General features: G+C 39.0%; 1 protein-coding gene across 3 annotated transcripts in view; it reads left to right on the top strand.

Annotated features, from left to right (window-relative positions):
* LOC127447987 (ubiquitin carboxyl-terminal hydrolase 10-like) overlaps nucleotides 1-24,012 on the top strand; it is a 41,570-nt gene extending 17,558 nt beyond the window's left edge. For 2 of the 3 annotated variants that reach the window (XM_051710617.1, XM_051711415.1), the window contains 11 exons: nucleotides 861-2,063; nucleotides 6,814-6,905; nucleotides 7,013-7,122; nucleotides 7,763-7,821; nucleotides 7,903-8,006; nucleotides 8,485-8,584; nucleotides 9,793-9,973; nucleotides 11,529-11,694; nucleotides 13,029-13,173; nucleotides 14,081-14,146; nucleotides 19,737-24,012. In XM_051710617.1, the coding sequence (XP_051566577.1) occupies nucleotides 861-2,063; nucleotides 6,814-6,905; nucleotides 7,013-7,122; nucleotides 7,763-7,821; nucleotides 7,903-8,006; nucleotides 8,485-8,584; nucleotides 9,793-9,973; nucleotides 11,529-11,694; nucleotides 13,029-13,173; nucleotides 14,081-14,146; nucleotides 19,737-19,924 (2,414 nt within the window). In that variant the 3' untranslated portion in view covers nucleotides 19,925-24,012. The remainder of the gene's footprint in view (nucleotides 1-860; nucleotides 2,064-6,813; nucleotides 6,906-7,012; nucleotides 7,123-7,762; nucleotides 7,822-7,902; nucleotides 8,007-8,484; nucleotides 8,585-9,792; nucleotides 9,974-11,528; nucleotides 11,695-13,028; nucleotides 13,174-14,080; nucleotides 14,147-19,736) is intronic. The other variant, XM_051712212.1, reaches the window with a different exon arrangement.
* The last annotated feature ends 709 nt before the right edge of the window (nucleotides 24,013-24,721 follow it).

The following is a 24,721-nucleotide window of genomic DNA, read 5'->3' on the forward strand; positions in this document are numbered from 1 at the left end:
AAACACTGACAGCTTTCTAAACCTTCCACTTTATCAACCTTACTTCTCATTCCTACCTGTCCATTTAATCTGTGGAGCTTTGCATGCTTAGGTGCCAAGCGTCTCTCTCTTTGGCGCATATATAAATGCATCTTCCTGCAGTGCTTGGAGTTGGCAGGAGGCTATTATGACAAACTTTTGTACTTCTCTGGAAATTCTCACCCAAAATCCATCACTTCTCGTGTAGACTAAGAATGTGAAACCATTGACTGTCTTTACCTCTAACAAAAAAAACCAAAAAAAAAACCACAGAAATCGAGATTCACTTTGACTGTCCACAATCTGTTTAACAGTTTGTCCTCCATGCTTTATTTTAAATAAAACTCCTAAAATGAATACTAACAGAGGACGTTGTTTTAATCTGCATTTGTTCATTGCTTGGGAACTTGCGTTCCCATGATGACTTCTGGTTGCTGTGATTTTGCTGATTACTGGGCACATTTTAAGACTCAAAATGAAGTCGTACTCAAGTACACTTGTGACTTGCATTCACTAACGCTGTTTTCATTCACTTTAAACTGTCCTTCACTGCTTAAAGTCTGCACAGTTCAGTACCACAACCACTTTAGTGTTTCCAATCAGACCCCGTGTATTTGATAAATATAACTATGATGCATGGTGAATAAATGCAATGCATATTATCCACCTTAATTCCATATAACATATTAAGTTAACATATTATTTTACAACTAATTTTTAGCTTTAAGAAACTTAAAAATTGACTTTTATTTATTGAAAATTGAGAAATTCTGTGAATGCCAACCTCAATTTGGTAGATCTTGACATTTCCATCAGCCTGACTGAAATGTTTTTATCTGCAGGAGAGGACTACCAGCATATCGAGTTTGGCGTGGATGAGGTAATGAGTGCGGAGCCAGTTGCAGTGAAAGACTCGCTGTACAAAGTGTCTAGCACACTTAATCCTCAGGCCCCTGAGTTTATCTTAGGCTGTCAACCATCTCAGAAGGCCTTTCCCGCTGAAAGACCGGTTGCCGATATCCCTGATGGTGCAGACTTCAACTCCCTGTGCTGCGCTAACTCCGAGACCTCAATCCTGGGCGGCCATCAGGCTTGCTCAGACATGGATGGGGTTTCGGGTGGCTTGGGACAACGAAAGAAAAAGAAAAAACGGCCACCGGGATACTACAACTATTTGGAAGGTTCCAACAGTAACAGCACTGGTGTGGCCACAGGTGGCATGGGGGGGTCAGGGCTGGTAAACGGACACACTCCAAATGCTTCGGGCATAGAGGACATGGTGGGGGATGTGCTAGCGGGAACTGAGCTCATTCCCCCAGCTCCTGTAACATCCACCACATCGACAGCCCAACACGCCCCTCCTTCCCATCAAAGGACTTGTGATAGCCCTGACAATTCAACATTTGACTTGACGAGTGGAGCTGCCTCTTTGTCAGACAGAAACGGCGCAACTTCTTTGTCTTCATCTTCGTCCTCTCAAAGCAGTGGGGTGTCACTGAGTACCAGGACTGCAGAGCAGCATGCAGAACCCCCATCTCTAGAGAGCCCAGAACTCTTGGGTAATGGAGGGCACAGCCCTTCTCCACCATCTCCAATTCCCACCTCTGCTGCTGTGGCCAGCCCCACTGCCACCACAATTCCTGCTACTACTGATGAGGGGGCGGCCGAGGGTTCAGGTGAGGCTAACGGACTGCTGGAGATGGTCCCGGCTGCTGGAACCACAGACAGACTCCGAGACTCGTCTGAAACAGGCGAGGAGCAGTCCGCCGCCTCTTTCACCCCTCTCCCCTTAGACTCTGAAGTCCAGCAGGTAGTCTCGGCCGCTACCCCTGCAGCACCTGTGCCCAACCCTCCAAAATCCTGGGCCAGCCTATTCCACAATTCCAAACCTCTGCCTGGATGTCCTCAGGCTTATGTTGAGGTGAAGAGCGCGCCTACTGTGGTTGAGCTCACTCCGGCTGCCTCAGAGTTGCCCGAGAAGGCCAGTGAAGTGCGCGAGGGCCCTGTCCCTGTGTCCGAAGACCCTATGGCCCCAAAATTGGCAGGTAAAGTATTTGATCATGTAAAGGTTTCAAGTTAAAGGTACAAAGAAAGTAATGCTTAAGATACTTATCAATCCAAAGTTTTTTGGGGTTTTTTTTAAATCCAGAAAAGGCCATTTAAAGAAAGCGTTCACCAATAAATTAAAATTCTGTCATGATTTAATCACCCTCATGTCATTTTACACACATTATTGATTGACATAACTTCACTTTAAAGCTATAAATATATAATGCAGTGAACATTTTCACATCATATTGGGTCACATAATTCACATGTCAAAGGTTGAAGCCCTTGTTGTGTTAACACAAACTTGGGTAAAAATGTTGATTTCAACAGAGTCTAGTAGTGTTGTCAAAAGTACCGGTACGTTGGTACTAAATTAAAGATGTAACGATACCAGTGTTTCCTCAGTACCGGTAGAATCGAGCACCGACTTAATCCGGTACCCGCACACTGTCTTACTGATACACGACTGCTCCCATGCGCTTTATTCCTTTAACACTGAAATGCACAACTTATCATATTAAAATCGTGATATGTCCCAGTGTGATGATTAACCGTGAAAGGCTCTAATCTTAATCTGTCTGCATTCGAGCTGTGTGAAGCAGACCGCTCATACAACTCTACAGACATTGAGAATCATTTGCGTTGTATGAGAGATGGCAGAGCAGAGCACTAAACCACTGTGAAGCTCGGGCAATGCACGTATTACATATAGACTATATATTTATGTAATTAAATCACAGCATTTTCACTTTAACAATCACACTGGGCCATGTAGTGAACTGTTTTCTGGAGAAGTTAAACTTCTGTCATAAACGCACGTGAAAATAAAACATTTTATTCAGAAATTTTGTACTAAATAAAAGTTTTACAAAATTTGAAAATTAATTTGTTTTTTTTACTTAATTTTTTTTTTACAAGTTTTAAGAATGAATTTGATTGGACACCATTTTGACAATGAAATGAAATTCAACTTTAAAACATGGAATTCTGCAAAAATAATAAAAAGAGGAAAAAATAAAACAGATTTCAGGAGGGCCCTGCTTAGAAACACTTGAAGGAAACATGCATATCTTTTAATTTATTATTTACATTGAAATTTAACTTTAGGCCAGATGAATGTGTTCAATAGCACATGATCATATTAGCAAATGTTTTCTGTGATTATCGAAATTTATATCGAGAACCGTGAAATTTCACTGGTATCGGTACCAACTACTGAAATTTTGGTACCGTAACAACACTAGAATTTAGGGCCCTGTTCAGACCTGATATTAACATATGTCTCAGGTGATACGATCACAAGTGGACAATGCTAAATACAGGTGTGAAAACTAAGGGTCCAAAATGTTTTGTGATTGGGTCGCTTAAACCACAGTTTTGAGAGGTGGTCAGAGAAGCATATGAACACATTCCAGTTGTAGTATGAGCGGCAAACACAACAAATGGAAATTGTCATCTCTGGTGGACTTTAGCGGCCCTGTAAATAAGTGGATGTTCTTTAACACTGAACACGGAATACAATTTAAAAACAAAATAGTAATGGCCAGTATGCAACATGATCAGTATCTCTCTTCTTGGTTGCTCTAATACAACAGTTACTTAGATTTGTGCATGTCAGACAACAACATCGAGGGGGAGGGTCTCTTGATCTGGACCCTGATTACTGAAGATGCAACGGATATCGTAAAGCCAGGTGCGAACAGGAATCTGTCACAGCTATCCACTTACGATCGGATCACCTGTGATTGAGGTTAATACCAGGTCCGAATAGGGCCAAAGTTGACAGTGAAAATAAGATATTCACTTTTGTTGTTGTAGATCTTCAATCTGATACCATGGAAAACAACTTCTTAAAAGTAATGTTCTGGGTTGTATATGATTTATGGACTGCCTCTGTGGGATGCTGTCAGTGCATAGAACATTTTGACTGATCCCTTGGTTTGTAAAAGCAAATGTGTTGACAATTATCTGCATACAGTTGTGCCATAGACTATTTTAAGTGGAGTATCCTCAGTGTGTTGTTTTTTTTTGTTTGTTTGTTTGTGTTTTACAAGCTGTGTGTTCGAATCGTTGGCTGAGGTAATGCTTTTATTGAACCCGGAAACTTAACACAACTTGATTTGAGTGTGATTTACACTTCTGTCCACAAGATGGCAGCAACACAAACATATTCTGGAGGTCAGAGTGCTCGTAAGCCTCACCATGGGTCCTGAACACTTACAACTGGTTCTTAAAGGCCTCTGCTCACAGTGATTATAAAGACTGCACTTCTTTTTCCTGCTGCTCAAATTCTTCACAACAAACTTATGGAAAGGCTCACCAAGGTGGTGCATATTACTTAAATCAGTGCTCAGAATTAAACCTAATGAAAATCTCAATTTGTCTGTATGTAGTACAAAAGTGAGGGACATTTTCCTTCCACACACAAGCTTCACCTGAGACCATGACCCATACAGTTACAGTTATATCAAAAAGTGTTCATCTGTCATTGTAAATAGTTTACTATTATACACAATGTTGTGTTGGTTTGAATGAACAGTAGCCAGTTTACAGTGACCTGAGCCAAATACCACAGAAACAAAGTGACTCCACTACATTAAATCTTTCTTTGGGTTTCCCCTTGTTCTTCCTGAAATGTGGATGGTCTTGCGCAATTCCTGTTTTTTAAGATGCTGTAACTGGTTTCCAAATCTCATCAAAATTTCCAAATCTCTCACTAACACTTAAAGTACAGCTGCCTGGTGATTTGCACAGGCCTGCCATATTATGATTGGACACATATTTGATCTTAAAATTGGTTTATGTGGCACTCATCCTTTCTAGACTTTTCGCCTGGGTTAATGCATGTTTTATTGCATAACAGGAAGTGTGTTGGCTTGATTGATGACATTTAAACGACTATTTCAGATGCGGTTGCAAATGGAGATGCGATTTAAGATCTTATGAATCTGTTTTTAAATACCTATGTATATTGCTAATTTTATATAGAGTGTGTGTGTGTGTGTGTGTATATATATATATATACACACACACACACACACTGTTGAAGTCAGAAGTTTACGTACACTTAGGTTGGAGTCATTAATTTTTTAACCCCTACACAGATTTAATATTGGCAAACTATAGTTTTGGCAAGTCGTGTAGGACATTTACTTGTGCATGACACGAGTAATTTTTCCAGCAGTTGTTTACAGACAGATTGTTTAACTTTTAATTGACTATTACAATTCCAGAGAGTCAGAAGTTTACATACACTAAGTTAACTGTGCCTTTAAGCAGCTCTGAAAATTCCAGAAAATGATGTCAATCCTTCAGACAATTAGCCAATTAGCTTCTGATAGGAGGTGTACTGAATTGGAGGTGTACCTGTGGATGTATTTTAAGGCCTACCTTCAAACTCAGTGCCTCTTTGCTTGACATCATGGGAAAATCAAAAGAAATAAGCCAAGACCACAGCAAAAAAATTGTGGACCTCCACAAGACTGGTTCATCCTTGGGAGATATTTTCAAATGCCTGAAGGTACCACGTTCATCTGTGCAAACAATAGTACACAAGTATAAACATCATGGGACCACGCAGCCATCATACCGCTCAGGAAGGAGACACATTCTGTCTCCAAGAGATGAACGTAGTTTGGTGTGAAAAGTGCAAATCAATCCCAGAACAACAGCAAAAGACCTTGTGAAGATGCTGGAGGAATCCAGGTAGACCAGTATCTATATCCACAGTAAAATGAGTCCTATATCGACATAACCTGAAAGTCTGCTCAGTAAGGAAGAAGCCACTGCTCCAAAAACGCCATAAAAAAGCCAGACTACAGTTTGCAAGTGCACTTGGGGACAAAGATATTACTTCTTGAAGAAATGTCCTCTTGTCTAATGAAACAAAAATTGAACTGTTTGGCCATAATGACCATCGTTATGTTTGGAGGATAAAGGGTGAGGTTTGCAAGCCGAAGAACACCATCCCATCCGTGAAGCGTGGGGGTGTTTTGCTACAGGAGGGACTGGTGCACTCTACAAAATAGTTGGCATCATGAGGAAGGAAAATTATGTGGATATATTGAAGCAACATCTCAAGACATCAGCCAGGAAGTTAAAGCTCGGTCGCAAATGGGTCTTCCAAATAAACAATGACCCCAAGCATACCTCCAAAGTTTTGGCAAAAAAGTCAAGGTATTGGAGTGGCCATCACAAAGCCCTGACCTCAGTCCGATAGAAAATTTGTGGGCAGAACTGAAAAAGCATGTGCGAGCAAGGAGGCCTACAATCCTGACTCAGTTACACCAGTTCTGTCAGGAGGAATGGGCCAAAATTCCAGCAACTTACTGTGAAAAGCTTGTGTAAGGCTACCCAAAATGTTTGACCCAAGTTAAACAATTTAAAGGCACACCTCCATGTGCCAGTGTAACATTGTCGTTCATCAAGGGTGAGTAAACCATGACAGAGTTGACATTTTTGGTGAGATCACATAATCTGGTAACTTAAAATGCTTAAATAGAAGTTAATTCTATTAAAAAAAAACTGATAACTTCTTATTTCTACATTACCATGGGAGCTGTGAGATTGTTTCAGTATCCCTTCCTAGGCATGGTACAGAATCCTCTTCATTTAGCCTCAACTAGCATCGTGTGCATCAGTCACCTGAGGCAAGATTGGAGTGATGGACAACGTTGTCTTTTTCCACTTGTTTCAAACATCGTATTTATTCTTTCACAAGCATGATACATATCTCTTCTCCATCAGAACTAATCGAGAATGTGAAGTTGATACACAAACCAGTGTCTTTGCAACCAAGAGGACTGATAAACAAGGGAAACTGGTGCTATATCAATGCTGTATCCTTTTGCTTCAGTTCTTAATTATGTTTTTAAGCTGTTTGAATGTCACTGAATCGGTCAAGCTCTCCCGTCCTGTTTGTTTGTCCTTTGACTATGAGCTTCAGACCCTGCAGGCCCTGATTGCGTGCCCCCCCATGTATCATCTGATGAAGTCTATTCACCTTTTCAGTGAGACGCAGAGACCCTGCACGTCCACACCTATGATGGATAACTTGTAAGTTCCAGGCCACATTTCAAAAGTTGTGTCCTAAAGCCTTCTGTATATTTTGTATTTTGTCCAGTGTTGACTCATGTTTTTCCTAGTTATTACTCAGTGTGTTTATATGAACATAATGGTGCTACACCACAAAGTACATTTAACAATTAATAAGACTCATTCCATTATTTATTCACTATCTTAAAGGTGAAATGTGTAATTTCTGTGCCACATGCATCACCAAACGCAGTTGCAAAATTGACTGTTTTCAAACATTTTCCTAAACATGCCCCATGTCTATAGCTAACGCTATAGTTACTTATAGCTATGTCTGTCTATTAAGATGGAATGGGAGAAAGTTTTTAAACCAGGGATTGACTATTGTTTTTTATGACCAATACTATTACTTTTTGTTTGTCAGGTAACCTATATGCAGAACCTATTTGTAATTGTTTTATTCCTGCTTTTTACATAACTAATAAGCACACAAACAGTCTGTAAAACCTATTATCATTTTTAAAATGTAGTATTAAACCATTTTAATAAAAATGTACTTAAAGGTTTTAACTTCACATAAAATGTTAGTCTTGCTATAATGTCATCTGCCACCAAACCATTTATTATACATTATATATTTTTCTGACCTTTTTTCTTGTAGTGTCCGACTTGTGAATGAGTTCAGCAATATGCCTGTCCCTTCCAAGCCCAAACAGCAAGGTAATACCTCTCCAGCAACTCAGGACGTAGTCATCCTTACAATTTTTGCGTAACAAATGCTTCAATACCTCTCTTTTTCAGCTGCTGGAGAGAAGACAGTGAAAGATATTAGACCGGGTGTTCCTTTTGAGCCCACATATATCTACAAACTCCTCACCCTCATCAAATCAAGCCTTTCTGAGAAGGTAAGGTGAGCAGCAGGGAAGCTGAACTGTTTTCACTAAAGGCAACCATTAGTGGTACTTGCTTAGACAAGCATCACTATTATTGCTTGTAACTGGGGGTTAGGGTTTTAAATTTTGCCTTGCTGACAATTAAACAGGCTTATTAAAGGAGGAACCTCGTGAAGTCAAAATTAAAGACAATCTTAGTCAGCATGCCTGAGGACAAGACCTTCCTGTTCAATCTCAGTTTGTATCTGTCTGCACATACACTAATGCGGAGGAACGAGTGTCTGCCTGAACCCTCTAATGAACGGGATCAAAGCAGAAAGATAAGCCTTTAGTTATGTGTTCTTCAGCCATTAGGGAATCTGAATCGGTGGATACACAGTCTTCCGGATGTAGAAGAACATAGAGTGTAGTCTCAGGTGTGGCATTTGGAGTAAGGCTGGCTACTTGCAGTTTTACACTTACTAATATGTGATGTCTCTTTCTCTCTCAGGGTCGCCAGGAGGATGCGGAGGAGTACCTTGGTTTCATACTAAACGGACTGCATGAGGAAATGTTGGCACTGAAGAAGCTTATCTGCCCACAAGAAGAGAGTACGTTCCTTTTCGATTTCTGCACTGAAATCAGGCTTTCGGCTGGCACCCTGCCCAGATTCACTCATTTTGTAAATTAATAAATTTATAAAGTTTTTAAACCATATTTGGTTTAAACTATTTATTTATTTTAATCAATGCTGAAAATAATTTAGTATGACATACTTTACAATTGCACGACTGTGAGTCTGTCATAATCGGACAAAAAACTGATGTCCTCCTCCCCTTGTACGAGTTTGTATCGCCCAACTAGTGTTGCACAATCCACGCTTGTGTAGATGGGGGTATCACATGGTACCTGCTACTTTTCTCAGCTTTGGCAAGGTTGGGCCAATCAGTTGTTTATTAATACTGAATGAGGATTTCTTAAATTGCTTTTATAGATAATGCTGAGGTGTATATCTATTCACATGTATGAATCATGCAATTATAAATTTTTATTAAAAAATACTATCCAGTGTAAAAATGTCTCCAATAAGATATAAAACGTTCTGAGATTTAAATGCAAAACAGCAGGTAGACAGTGCTGACAAGTGGTACCTGTTCCTTTTTCAGCACTGGCTGGGATGGGCCAATCGGAGTTGTTTATTTTTTCTTTATAAATTGTGCTGAGGTAGATTTCCATTCACAGGTATGAATCCTTGCAGTTATCAGTTTTTATTATAAATAACTATCCACTACAAAATGTCTGCAATGAGATATAAAAGATACATGGAGGAATAGGTTTTCAGAGCGTCAAGCGCCCCCTGCTGGAATAAAACTGTCACAAGACACATTCAGTGGCTGACAACATGTGCAACAAAAAAACAATTATGATTTTTGAAAACATGAAATATAGTACGATTCATATGTGGAGTCAGTGGAGATGTTAAAGGAGTTAATAGAAATAATCAGTTGTTTTCTGGGTGAGGAAATTCAGGAATTTCAGATGAGCAGTTAATAGTTGTAATATTTTATAGATAGATCGATAGAGAAGCAGAGGGAAATTAAGCATTGACATTTTAGATGTTACGAATAAAAATAAATAAATAAAAAAACACAGGGAAGCATGTCCTGGTAATAACAGAAAAAAACAACCGATCCTGCAAACTTCTTCCCAAAGAGAAGCACAGCACAGCTGTGATTCTCTGCGCCCTTGTGCCCAGGGTCATGCTGATATTCATTACAAGTGTGATATTTCTTAAATATTGTTCTCTTTCTCTGAGCAGAAGCCCCCACACCAAACGGGCCTGAGTCTCAGCCAAGTGTGGAGGAAGACTCTGCTGAGAAAGAGGAAGAGGGCAGTGAGGATGAGTGGGAACAAGTTGGACCCAGAAACAAAACCTCCATCACTCGTCAGGCAGACTTCATCCGCACTCCCATCACAGACATATTTGGCGGCCACATCAGGTATGTTTGATGAAACCCATCTCAGAATTCTTTGTTGCCAGACACTTCTTGATATTGTAGGGTCATAGCTCTCATAATAGTGGCAACATGAGACACCTGACCTCTTTGGCACGTAAAATCACTGAGATGGACAAAACTGCCGCACGTTTGCAAGAAAAGTAAACTTGTGGAAAAGTAAAGAAACCATTGTGCCAGGAATGGGTCTGGCATTCTTTTCATTGGCTCATGCTGCATGGTTTGGGATGACACAAGAGCTTGGCGAGTGTGGTGCCGTCTTCAACCCATCCTGCTCTCCTGATGCTCCTCCAAGCTGTGTGGCTACAGCCATTACAAACAATCCCACTGTCTCACTTAACCTCTCCACAGCACAATAACAAGCCCTGTGGCTCCTCACCACCACCACTGCCGCCTGAAATTGGGTGGCTACAGAAAAGCAGACGCCTGAACATGTGAGGGCGTCAAGGTTTAAATGAAGCCTTTTCTCACTATGGTTTGGCACACTTCTCACCTGAATTTGGGCACAAATTGCTTTGGAGAAGGATTCCTTGGTTGCCAGATGTTACATTTAATTGAGTAGCTAAGCACTTCTTTTGCTTCTCTGTGCAAAACTATGCAGTTTAGTGTGTTCAGATTCCTAGAAGCATATTCACTTGTACATCAGCTTTTTCCCTTGGCAGTTTGATTAAAGTCCTTCAATTTAATTTGGTTTTGACAGTTTTGACATTTCTCCCTGCTCTTGAGATGGGGATTGGAGTAAATGGTTTACTTATTTAAATTAGCTGAAATCGATGCCCACTGTATTCAAGCTTTCAGCACTGAACAGAAGCTTGTCATTCATTTTATTTCTCTATTTGGGCTAGTCAGTTTCGTTACCAACTATGTAAACCTAGTGTTTTCATAAAATTGTTTCTCTTGACTCTATCAATGTGTCACCTGTGATGCTGGTGAATTCAGCTGCCAAACTTTGCCTGGTGGCATAACCATTTTATCATTTTACCCCCACCCTACATGTGCTAATTATTGTAAATGCCACAGTTAAACCATGGTACATTTAATGAAGGGATCAAAACTTCCATAAATTATGGACAGAATATTAACCTGCTCTAACCTACTCCTGTTCTAAATGGCCATGTTTGCCTTCAGATATTCTAAGGTGACTTAAATCATCAAGCTTGTGTCCTTAAACTAATATAATTCTTGTTCAAATAAAATGTCCAAACAAATGCATGCAGTTACGGTAGATACCTTTATCATTTTTTTGCGTGGCAGGGGATTTTGGCTAGTGAAAAATGAAAATGTTAAGTGGCTAGTGTCCTTGGAAACTATTAGCCATAGTGTTCAGTGAGGCAAGAAGTTAATTTCAAACCCTGGTTACAGTGTTTTATTACATCTCGTTTAATATGACACAAAATTTGCAACAGCAGAATCCTGTAGGAAGCACTGCTCTCTCAATATGTTGTATCTAAAGAATGCTTCAAAATGTCATTCACACTGACAACCCGGGTGTCCCTTTGACATGCCCCCACAACTTTAAAACCAGTCATTTTGTTTTTAGATCTGTGGTATACCAGCAGAGCTCAAAAGAATCTGCCACCCTGCAGCCCTTCTTCACGCTGCAGCTGGACATCCAATCAGAGAAGGTCCGCACAGTCCAGGAGGCCCTGGAGGTACTGGTGGCACGGGAGTCCGTTCAGGGCTACACCACTAAGAGCAAGCAGGAGGTGCGAATCAATAACATTGCACATTTTCTGAAACATTGCACATGTTTTTTAAAGGAACATTTATTTTCTTTATTTTTTATGTTGTTCAGAGTGTCATGCGTAGGAGTACTGGCAGGACCTGCGTGTTTGAGTGCCGCATTTAATTTATTTGAATGAAAGCATGTGTGTTTTTAATGGTGTGTATTATTAGCCCTGACGTCCTCTAGCCTGACTCTGGTTAGTTGCGGAGTTACATCATAGTTTGTCATCATCTCTGATTCCTTGAAGCATTAAAGAAAATGTTATGGTAACTGTTAATACTAGAGGTCGACTGATAATGGATTTTGCCAATACAATAACTAAGGTGGTGGAAAAGGCTGATAACGATTATCACTGATAGTATTTTGGATCTATTTATTGAATGTAAAAAAAAAAATAATTCATTCCTTACTGTGACAGGTGCAGACAAGAGTCCAAAATGAGTAATCCCAGATTTGTATGTTGTGCAACCAAAATCCCAATAATAACCAGAATAAATAAAGATTTGGTGCGTAAAACTGGACTTTTAATTATAAACAAGCCTGAAATACAATGGGGACTCTTGTTTTAAAATGTTAAAATGTAAAATGCTTCCAGCTCACACAAACACAAGAGAAACAAAACATGGACTTACGATCATCTACAATGAATTACTATAGAATCACTATAAAGTAAACAATCTCATTAGGGCTAATAAATTCTGTATAAGCAGCAATTAATCAACAGTAGATCATCATTCATCAGTAGTAGATCATCAGCGATCGCTTGTCAGTTATATATGTGGACTTGTAACATTTCGCATTTATAATTGTGAACACGGAGGAATAAAAAAAAAAAAAAAAAAACTATCAACATTGATTTTTGCAATAACCACTGGTTCCAAAAAACAACTATCGGTACTTGTTAATCAGTAAAACTGATATACCTGTAGTTTATATTTAACACACTAATTAGCCACACTAACCCACACTTCTGATCTTCAGTTGCTCTGATATTTGTCATGGATGTAACTACATTAAAAATGTAACTAAATCCAGAGGAGCTTTTCGTACAAGTGCTTCTTTTCATCCCTCTTTACTGTTCCTTTCCATTGTTGCCACATTAGAGTAGGTTTTGCTGAAGATGCTTGCATTCTCTGAGTGGTTAGTTGCAGCAGGTTGGTGATGGCTTTTTAATGGCTGTTTAGTACTTCGTAAAATTATTCTCTCTTTCTCTTTTGAAGTGTAGGAAGAGATAATGCTAAGTAGTGAAGTTTGTGAGTCATGGCTCATTTCCCCTTTTTCTTTTCTCTCTTTTTTTTTTTTAATTCGTTTTAGATTGAGATCAGCCGGAGAATGACTCTTGAAGAGCTTCCTCCAGTGCTGGTGCTTCACCTCAAGAGATTTGTCTTTGAGAAGACCGGTGGATGTCAAAAACTGGTTAAGAATATTGAATACCCTGTTGATCTGGAGATCAGTAAAGGTATTGGTCACTGAAACTACTCTGCTAATATATTTCTTAAAACATGACTATCTGATTTCCTTGTTCAGATGTTTTGGAGTTTTACAGGGTTCCCATGGTCATGGGAAAACCTAAAGAAGTCAGGGGAATTAATAAGATCTTAATCATGGAAATGAAGTGAGAGTACATTTTTCTAATTATGATCGACTCTAAAATTATTCATTTGGCTAGGTATTGCTCCTGTGTATATTAAAACTAGTGATGTGTGAATGAATTGTTCTTTTTGAGTTCTTTTCAATGAATCAGTTGAACTAGTTCACAAGTTAGTCTGAATGATTCATTAGCAGATCGATCTGAATTATAAAAAAAAAAAAAAAAAAAAACTTACTAATGACAAATGATTGGAAAGGTCAGAAAGTGTGGGAACCCTGGTCTCAACATTCTGACTCTGTGTGCTCATGCACAGTGCAAGCCTAGTCTCTATTTGAGAGCTTGCGATCTCTCACCCAGTTCCCCCTGAGAAACCTCCATGTTTTAATGTATTATTCCAACTGGGTCAGTCATTACTCTGCAGTGGGGTGAGTTTGAAATTGTTTGCAAAAACCTGCATTTGCTCTGTGCGACTCCCCTCAAAGAGACTCGATCCCCCCACAAAATATGAACCTGACCAAAATAAACAAGAATACTAATGAGGGAGCAGCACAAAGCCCTTTCTATTTTAAATGGTTTCCTGCTGATAAAAGTAGTCTGGATTCAATTTACTACAATTGCTACAAATACTAAGTGGTTCTTCTATTTTTAAATGCTTGTTTTTTTTCTCAGAATGAACAAATAGATAATGTTAATAGCTGTATTTGGCACACTGTAAAACCTGCTGTATGCATACACTGTTGATCATGTTGTTTTTTTTTTTTTTTCTTTGTTTCAGATCTCTTGTCACAGGGGGTGCGGAGCAAAACCTTCAAAGGCCAAAGAACCTACAGGCTCTTTGCAGGTATGTGTTTATACCCCTGATAAAAACAGGAGGATTCTTCTCCGATCTAATTAACCAGTAAGTAGTTCACAGAATGTCTAGTGGTTGGTCAAAGAATCGTGAATTAACTGTGGGATAAACAAAGGTTGCAGGTTTAGTTCCCTCCAGGTAGCTCCAGCAGGTCTGTTATGAGAGATAATTAAAATTTCAGGATGCTTTTTGTCTTATTGGAAACACTGGCACATTAAAAAGAACACTAGTAATTTTGTATACATCTATTAATTCCAACTATTCATTCTTGAGAATCAAGTGGAAATCCAACCCTGCACTCTTTTTAAAATGACCGAAATGATCATGATTGGTCCATCCCGACCAGCGCTAAGGAAAGTAACAGGTAGTATATGACCGCGTCCACTGTGTGGTACTTCAGCAGCGGTCTGGACAACATTTTACATCTGAATGACGCTGAGAAACAATTAAAAATACAGTACTCACTGACAAGTTAAATAAAAATGCTTATACCACAGGTCTGTTGAATGCTTGATTCTGATTGGTTCTAAGGTGTGCAATCATTTTTCAAGGAAACGCACGGCTATGAAGTAGTTCCAGGTCTTGACCGTGTAACGGTTCCATATCACTTTGCCAAATAATTTCAGTTATTTCAAAGAGACCTACAGGCTACCACAACAAAATAACCAGTTAAAACAAAGACATTGGTTAAAGTAAATCGTTTAAGAATGTCAAACAATGACTAAAATATCCTACATTTATTTAAATTCCGGTTAAAAAGAGCCCTCGTCTCCCCCGCACTTACACACGCTCACACACATATGTACACGCACACACACTGAGACTCGAGTCACGACCAACAAATAGAGCCGCACCCCCGCGACTTGATCAGTACAAAATTTATATTATCCGAAATAACTTTTAATGTTTGTGTATTTTGCCCTAATCAGCCTCACATAGCTATAGTAGAAAGCACCGCGCTACACCCCCCCCCCCCCCATTTCGCTTTCTCACATACACAGAAAAGCAGCGCATCCTTTGTTGCTAGTTCTACAATTAAATAACGAAGGCTTGAGCTGTATCAAAGCTAGATACACTTGATCAATATAACAGTTTCTATATTATCTGAAATATCTGTGGGAAAACCCCTCACGCTCCCCCTCTCACACTCCCACACTCGTGGACACACATACGTGTAACGCATACACTTAAGGCCCAAACATACTCTTATAGAAAAACGGAGTCGTCATGTCAGCGCACTCCTGCATCTCAGTGGGGATAAAAAAAAAAAAGTTACGGTTTATAATGGGAATATGGCGACACACTTCTTTGCGATTTTGAAGCGATGTTACTTCTGATGAGAGCTGCGACAAAAAAGGTAATCCCAGAAGCGATCTCTCTCATTTTCTGAGTTTCTCTCTTTCCCTCAAATACAAACTCACACACATATGCACAAACGCACTACCTTATTACTCCATTAGTCCTTGAGTAAAGCAGCGCGAGCCTCCGTTGTTATTTCTAACGTGACGTTTTCGAATTAGCAAGGAAGGCTTGAGCTGTATTAAAGATGCTGAATCCGTGGCAGAGGAAAGTAGTTACACTCACGAGCGTTTTAGGGACAAAAACCAGAAAATGTCTTGAGATAAAACCCTGAACGATGTATTAAGGTGTGGTAATCGTGGTATAAGTGGAATAATTGACTCTGGCCCGTTAAATTGTTGAAAAATAATGCACACCCGAGGTGCTGCACGTTGTGACCGCATTACCTCATCATTTTTCAACAATTCAATGGTCCGTCGTCAATTATTCCTTGCGTATTTTGTAGGGCTGCACGATTTGTACAAAGTCAAATTGCGAATATTTTGAAAAACATTCCAATTTGAACTGTGATTTGATAAAAACGAGTGTTCATTTTTAGCTAAATTTGGTAATGTTTTGCCCATGCTCTACTGTCATTCTTTGAGGGTTCACACTTCCTCTTAAAAAGAACTAAACTTGAACCTTTTTCACTTCAGTCACAAACAAACAAATAAATAAAACCGTGAAACAGAAGGGAAAAAAAAGCACTGTCTTCATATTTGCATTGTACCTGTCCACTGTGTACCTGTCATTGTCCACTTTGTGGTGGTCTCATCCCTACTATTCATTATTTCTTGGAACCCATTCAACTTGAATCTAATATTTTAATATTATAATATAATATTGATGATTATTATTGTACAGTAGTAATATATTTCTGGAATAAGATCTTAACTTGCATGGGAAATTGCCTTGCGGTTCAGTTGAACCAATGATTTCTAAACAGTCATGCTTTAATTTTGGCAACATTTGCTTGAATAGTTAGTGTAGCTGAGTTCAAATTTACAACAGCTGTATAATGTGCTCATCATTTTAACATCTCTGTCCACAAATACCTGGTGCCATTGAGTGTATTATTTGAATCTGTATATAAACTTGTAGCGACCAAACATTTGGAATTAAGCAAAAGTTCAATTAAAGTGAATCTGGAGCTCTTTAAAAACGAAGCACTATGAGAAGACGGAGCACCTCTGTTACTATCTCCGAGCACATGTTGGAGGAACCCATCAAATTATTGATAACATGCAGGTACGGTTTAATAAACAAGAGGTTTCATCAGTCATGGTTTTGAATGTGTAGCAGCCCATATTGCCCACCAACTCCACAATTCTGCGTAAGATGCTGGTATTGATTTGGCCTACTCCATACGTCAATGGCCTATGTTGAGGTTACAAAAACGTACTCTTAAATATTAATTAGGGCTGTCAATCAATTAAAATCGTTATAATTAATTATAATTAATCCAGATACAAGGAAAACATTATTAGAGGTAAAAAGTACATTTCTCAGTTGTTTCAATTATTGTTAGATATGATGAATTAATACAGATTTGATGCTGCCGGGTTTTGACTGAGAAGCAGATCTGTAAAATTATACTAAACTGTTAATTAACTATGTTATGATTTCTATGCTGATCAATCTACCACACAGGGAAAAAAATAAATGCTAATTTTCACTTATTTTGGTGATGCAAGTGGCTTATTTTGGGCTTGTTTTTCCAGACCATGTTGCTTGTTTCTCTTGTGAGATCTGGTAACACTGCAGTTAGTATTTCACCCACCCCTTAGCGCAGAGTACTGTAATTTTAAAAATAACGTTATTAACCACTCTTCTATTATGTTCTAACCGGTAACCTTTTGGAAAGGAGGCTGCGGAACTTCTAAACCGGAAAGAAAAAATACAGTTTTTCCAAAATGAAAAACATTTTGGTCTTAGTCCCTGTTTAGAAGTCAATATATTGATTATATTATCATTAAGGAATAGTTCACCCAAAAATGAAAATTCTCTCACCCTGATGCCATCCCAGATGTGTATGACTGTCTTTCTTCAGCAGAACACAAATAAAGATTTTTAGAAGAAGATAGAGCTCTGTCAGGTCCTTATAATGCAAGTAAACGGGTGCCAGCACTTTGACGGTCCAAAAGTCACATTTAGGCAGCATAAAAGTAATCCATGTGACTCCAGTCGATCAATGAATGTCTTCTGAAGCAAATCAATACGTTTGTGTAAAAAATAGATAATAAAGATTAACTTTTTAAAAGTGCTTCCTGCCATCAGTTGTCGCGTGATGTAAGCGCATCGGCGAGTTCACGCGAGAATGCGCAAGTGGAGCTTATTTACAACAGAAGAACGAACGTCATGTGAGAGTTCGGCCATTTCAAACAGCATCAGAGCCCTGGACGGAAGCACAGATTTGAAGTAAAAAAAAAAAAATGTATTATCGACTTTATTACATTTAACCTATCGATTCACTTCAGAAGACATTCATTGATCGTCTGGAGTCGTGGATTTTATGCTGCCTATATGTGACATGGACCGTCAAAGTACTTGCATTATAAGGACAGAGCTCTGTCTTCTAAAAATCTTAATTTGGGTTCTGCTGAAAACAGTCAGTCATACACATCTGGGATGGCATCAGGGCAAGTGAGTAATGAGAGCATTTTCATTTTGGGGTAAACTATTCCTTTAAATATAAGCCTGCAGTCGACAGCAATTTGGCAATTGAATTAGTCAATCTGTCCTTATCTCGCAGGACGCATTGTTCCTGCATTCCATCTACACAATTTTTTAATTGTTGGTCCGTGTACATATTCGTTAGACAGACGCTTTTGGACCGTCTCCATGGTTTTCAGTGTCATAAATGCCGTAATTTTTAGGACACTGTGTGAAAAGTAGTTTGAAACTTTGAAAATCACATCTCGATCCCTGAATTCTGTTGTACTTATCCAGCAGTCAAGAACGCGTCCTGGCTCTTATTGTGTGGCTGCCCCACTTTTGAGGTTTCTTGAGACACGCTGACTTTCCCTGCTGACGTGGCTCATAAAAACACGAAGCTACATTTACCTAAAGTTTAAATTGCTCCGTTGGTAGATAAATACATGCTTTTATTGCGGAATTAACATATGGCTTAGGACAGGGGTGTCAAACTCAGTTCCTGGAGGGCTGCATCCCTGCAGAGTTTAGTTCCAGCCCTGCTCCAAAATGCCTCCTTGTAATCTTCAGGCACTCCAGAAGACCTTGTGTGCTACTTCAGGTGTTTAATTGGGGTTTGAGCTAAACTCTGCTGGACTGTGGCCCTCCAGGAACCGAGTTTGACACCCCTGGCTTAGGAGGTGGGATTGATTGCATAATTTTTTTTAACACTTTTTATATAAATAATAGCTCTAAATTAGTTAAATTGACATCCCTAATATTAATATGAACAACTTAAAAAACAATGGCGTGAAGACTTCAACTATTTCTCAAGTAAATCTTCGAATTATTCCAGAGAAATTATTCTAGCAAACCGTTATGAAATGAAGCAATAGAACAAAGGTACAAATTAAGCAGTGAGAACATTTGAAAAGTATGTTTTTGGGTTTACTTTTTTCAAGTAAATAATTGTTATTTTGAATTCCCAATTCCCAGTGTGCTTTTAAGTCCTCGTGGTCGTGTAGTGATTTGCCTCAGTCTTGGTGGCGGAGGACGAATCCCAGTTGCCTCTGCATCTGAGACAGTCAACCCGCGCATCTTATCACGTGGCTTGTTGAGCGCGTTGCCTCGGAGAAATAGCGCATGTGGAGGCTTCACGCCATTCACCGTGGCAACCATGCCCAACTCACCACGCGCCCCACCGAGAACGAACCACATTATAGCGATCACGAAGAGGTTACCCCATGTGACTCTACCCTCCCTAGCAACCGGGCCAATTTGGTTGCTTAGGAGATCTGGCTGGAGTCACTCAGCACGCCCTGGGATTCGAACTAGCGGACTAGCCAACTCCAGGGGTGGTAGCCAGCGTCTTCACCACTGAGCTACCCAGGCCCCCCCCCCAAGTAAATATTTTTGCATTCAAGTACATGGAAAATACAAAAGTATACAGAGTACAGATACTTCTTACATGTATGTTCAAACTACTGACTAATACCCCAAGTGTGATGAATTTAATGGTCTTCTTTTAATATCGACTTGGTACCAAAGCATCTATAGTTTGACAATTAGTGTACAACTTTTTTTACATGATCCATCCACTGTCTTTCCACAGTCGTCTATCACCATGGGAACAGTGCCACAGGTGGCCACTACACTACAGATGTCTTCCACATTGGTTTGAATGGCTGGCTGCGCATTGATGACCAGGCGGTGAAGATTATCAATCAGCACCAGGTGGTGAAGCAGACTGCAGAGCGTACTGCTTATCTGCTGTACTACCGTCGAATGGACCTGCTGTAGAATCCATACACGCACAACATAAATGCACGCACACACGTTTACATACAGACATGCACACATTCACACACAAACACACCCACACGTGTCTCAACAAGAACACTGCCCAACTTCACAATTGTCCTTCCTCCCTCAACCCTGCTATTCCTGAGAGCCAGCTTTTCTGTTTTTTTTTTTTTTTTTTAAAGAGAAAAAGACAACAGATGTATCCAAATACTTTCCCGAAATGGCATCCGCCCCTCCACGCACGGTCTGGAAGAGGTTAAGAGATGAAGTTTTAGCACTGGAGAAGGCTCCAGTTTGGAGAGACAGCCCAGAAACACTGCTAATGTCCACAGCCTCATGTTGACTGGCCCAAGTGGACCCTCACCAAAAGAACTCAAACAGGTTGAGGCTGAAAAGTGATGGACTGCTGGAGAAAATCATTCTTTTTTTGTTTTTGTTTAATCAACTTTTTTAAATGGCATAGAGAAAAATCTGAAGTGTTTTGCCTTTTAGCGAGGGGAGATGTCGGCATAAGTTGCAGCAGTTAAGTGGGGCCTGTTAAATTCTTGACTAGAGAATAAATGAGGCCCAGCACCAGCAAGCTACCGATATTTGTGTAGATCTCAATGTACGAGTTTGTCGACTCCTGAAGCAAGACACTCTACTTCACCACCACAAACAACTTCTCTTTCTCCCCCATTTCTCTCACAATCCTGACACTTTCAGATCTAAATTACATGAGTCGTGGGGAAAATAAGGTATCAGGCTGGAGAAAGTTGCTGTGGTGTGTTAAAATGAAAAAAAAAAAAAAAAATACAGGTTCTCTCTTTGTTTGAGAGAACCTCTGTGTGATTTTTTTTTTTTGGGTGTAGGGTTAGAATGACACTTACAATTTTAATGCGCTTTAGGATATAAATGATTAAAAAAAAAAAAGCTTTGTGCATATAAAACTGGTCAATAAAAATAAGGATGTGCTTTTTGCACATTTGTTGCAGATATTTAAGTTTTAAAAAGTATTATAAAAAGGAAATGCAAAAATCTGAATCTTGGTGGCAGTCACCTTGAGCTCCCTGGGTTGCGCTTGTTCTTTAGGCTTTCTATGTACTTTGTCACACACACCACACTTTAATGCTGATAAGATACCAATGATGTCTGAGATTCCATCATAAACATTAAAGGAGTAGTTCACCCAAAAATAACAATTCTGTTTGGGTCGTTCCAAACCCATATTTCATATAAGGAACACAAAAGGAGATAGACCGAAGCATTCATTGAACTGTCTTTTGAATGCAATGGTAACTGATGGCGACCCACTTAATAGTAACTTGTTCGTCATATTTGAAGTCTTTTGAAAGCATACGATGGGATTAGGGTTTAGGACTAAAAACAACGCAAGTTCTCATGTGAACACGTGTGCCTCTTTGAACGAGGTTCTCTTAGTTCTCATGAATGCTCAACATAAATCAAGTTATTCACTGAAAAATTATTTAAAATTTAGGCTGTTATCATCAAAACCTATGTATGCCTTCAGAAGCCTTGGAATATTATGCACATGTCACATTGAGTACTTGTGCTTCTTTTGGGTCTTTTTTTTGGCTTTTCAGTGAGTCAATATCAACTACCATTGTGTTAGTCCAGAACAATTGTATGGGTTTGGAATAAAAATGAGGGTAAATTAAGTTGACAGTTTAAATTTTGGGTGAACTATTCTTTTAACCCACATTTTGTCACATTTTTCATTAGTTCTTCTGTTAGATCATTTCTGTACCATATGAATAAGTTTATCTGCTGGCTGCCTTTTGATGCCAGTAGAGCAGCAAGAACTGAGCCACTCCTGCAAAGATTAAAGAGGGAGCAGTCTTGAGACAGATGCACAATATGGTCAGCTTCCCATTCTGTGTGTTAGCCCGCTCCGAGCAGTCAGCCTGTAATGTACATGTTGAGGCTTTGTGTGCAGCTCTGAGGATAATACCTCAGAATGGGTCGCAAAAAATGTCTCTTATAGCTAATGGCTGTGTTGTCAAGAGGTGAGACCCAATTCTTGCCTAAATGCAACCACAGATGCGCACAAACAATGAATCATGTTTGCGTCTGTTTTGGAGACCTTGCATCATCATCATCAATATTATACCTGAATGTATTCAGTTGATTTTTGATGTTGTTTTTTTTTTTTTTTGATTTTTTTTTTTTTTTTTTCATTCCCTTTAATTTCTGTTCCATTTGATTTGATGTTTTGAAAGAAAATGACCCAAGGTTAAAGCACAACATTGAATAAAGTTGTACAAGTACTATGCTTGACCATATTTATTTTATTTGACTTTTTTTATTATTATTAAAATTTATATTTCCATACAATGAAAGTACAAGTGATCAAGGTAATTTATATCTATTTAATAACGAATGCAGCAATTTGCTGAACTTGCTCCTACCCCTTTAAATGATTATCAGACCTTTATCAAAATTCCCCAGTTCATTTAAAGGAGTGGTTCACCAACGAATGAAAATTCTGCCATAATTTATTCACCCTCATGCTGTTCCAAACCTGTACCAAACGACATAAAATAAAGACATGTTTCAGTAAATGTCATGGTCCATCTGGTCAATGCAATGTCCGTGGATAGTGTCTCGTTTAATGCTTAAAGGACCCAAAAGTATCATAAAAGTAATCCATACGACTCATGCATCAAATTCTAAGTCTTCTTATAGAAGGTATATGACGGTTTTGGTGAGAACCTAAAATTTAAGTCACATTTCAGTGCAAATCTTGATTTTAGTTGCACCTTTGAGCGATGAAAGAAGCTCGTTCATGGTGGCTTGCATCGTTGTAGTGCGAAAAACCGAGTTCCCATGTAAATGTGTGCCACTGTGAATAAGCTTTTCTCTTGTACTTGTGAACGTCAGAGTTTCACTGGAAAAATTACTCCATCTTATGCCTCAAAGACTTCAAGCATGATGCATATCGCATACTTTAATGTCCTTTTTTTAAGCTACAAAGTGACACTATCCTCCACCATTCTGTTGAAATTACGGCCCACTATATTCAGTCTGTTCTGCGTAAGAAAGTCTGGTTTGGATGGAATGACAAAAGGGTGACTTGAAGGGTGCCATAATGTTCATATTCGGGTGAACTTTTCCTTAATTTTATTTATTTTTATTGATTCAGGCTTCTCTTAGTAAATCCAAACTTTCTACACATGCAATTAGATATGTCACTCCACATAAGCATGCACACAATTTACGATTGTAAAAAGTGGGGTACATAGCCTCTGGGAAGGGATACTTTGTGCTGAGCGCTTCACACAGTCCTGCCTCTGACCACCAGTTAGATTAGTAAGACTCTTCATTCCCACAGCTGGAATAAATAAGCATCAGTTTCACATCCATCTGAATAAGCTTATTTTATCCTAGTGGCACTTGAACGCAGTTTAAATCTTCCACCAAATCAGTATAATCCTGAAATGTCAGACTTTGACAGTATACATAAGAGGTTGATTTTTTTTTTTTTTTTTTTTCTTCTTCTGTTCAGTTCTTTATGTAATTACAAATGCAAAGTAATATTTTACCCATGTGTCCTTCTGAACTTTAATTTGGTTATTTGAATCCACAGGACACAAGGAGTGTGTCCCCACCCCACCAAGTGAAACCAAAGGACATAACTTGAATTAACAGACACTGTTGCCTCTGATAATTGCTCTAAGATAAAATGTAAAAGTATTTTTCCCCCCAGACCTTGATGTCTTCATACATTATACATTATACACCACTAAATAAGTTGACCTATGCTTATCATTATGAAGAGGAACATTCAGAAAATCACTTTTCCTAAGTGTTAGTTAAAATGTGTTGACTTTATTTGGTCATATCTGATGCACTCATGTCTTGTTACTCTCCTCTGTTTCAAGGTGAAGATCTGAAGGTTTTTCTTGTATTAGTTCCACCGTTGAGACCGTTTCTTTCTCTTATTTCAGAATAAATATCGGTCAGGGAAGGTCCTGATGTATAGCTTCAAAAATGTCTGCCTTTTCAGTTTGTGCTTCCTAATCCTTGTGTCTGCTGAGAACTTGATGCATTGGGAAATTGAGTTAAATACAGTGCTGTGGAAAAAGTATTTCTTCTGGCCTGATTTCTTCTGTTTTTTATATATCTTATACTAAATTGTTTCAAAAATCTAAACAAAATGTAACATAAAACAAAGGCAGTCTTAGTAAACACAAAATACAGTTTTTAAATGATAATGTTATTACTTGAAGCAAAAATGTTATCCAATACCAACTGGGCCTGTCTGATAAAGTATTTGCTCCCTATGTTACTAAATCCCCAAATCTATGAAACTGCATTCATAATGGGGTTCAAATGGACTCGACACACCCAGGCCTGATTAATGCCAGTCCTGTTCAATCAAATCAACACCTAAATATAACTTTTTCAGCAGTATGAATTTGGCTAAAAGGTCTCACCTAGTAGAACACAATGTAAAGGATGTAAGAAATTCCAGAAATGATGAGGGAAAATGTGATTGAAATACATCAGTCTGGGAAGGGTTACAAAGCTATTTCAAAGGCTCTGGGACTCCAAAGAACCACAGTGAGAGCCATTATTTCCAAATGGAGAAAATTTAGCATAGTAGTGAACCTTCCCAGAAGTGGCCGACTTTACAAAATTCCACCAAGAGCACAGCAACGATTCATCCAGAAAGTCATAAAAAAGCCAAGGACAGCATTCAAGGAACTGCAGGCTCTCACATCAATAAATATCAGTTCATGACTCCACTATCAGAAAGACACTGGCCAAAAATGGAAGAATGGCGAGGCAAAA

This window comes from Myxocyprinus asiaticus, chromosome 1 (assembly GCF_019703515.2).
Source record: "Myxocyprinus asiaticus isolate MX2 ecotype Aquarium Trade chromosome 1, UBuf_Myxa_2, whole genome shotgun sequence".
In the NCBI taxonomy this organism is placed as follows: Eukaryota; Metazoa; Chordata; class Actinopteri; order Cypriniformes; family Catostomidae; genus Myxocyprinus; species Myxocyprinus asiaticus.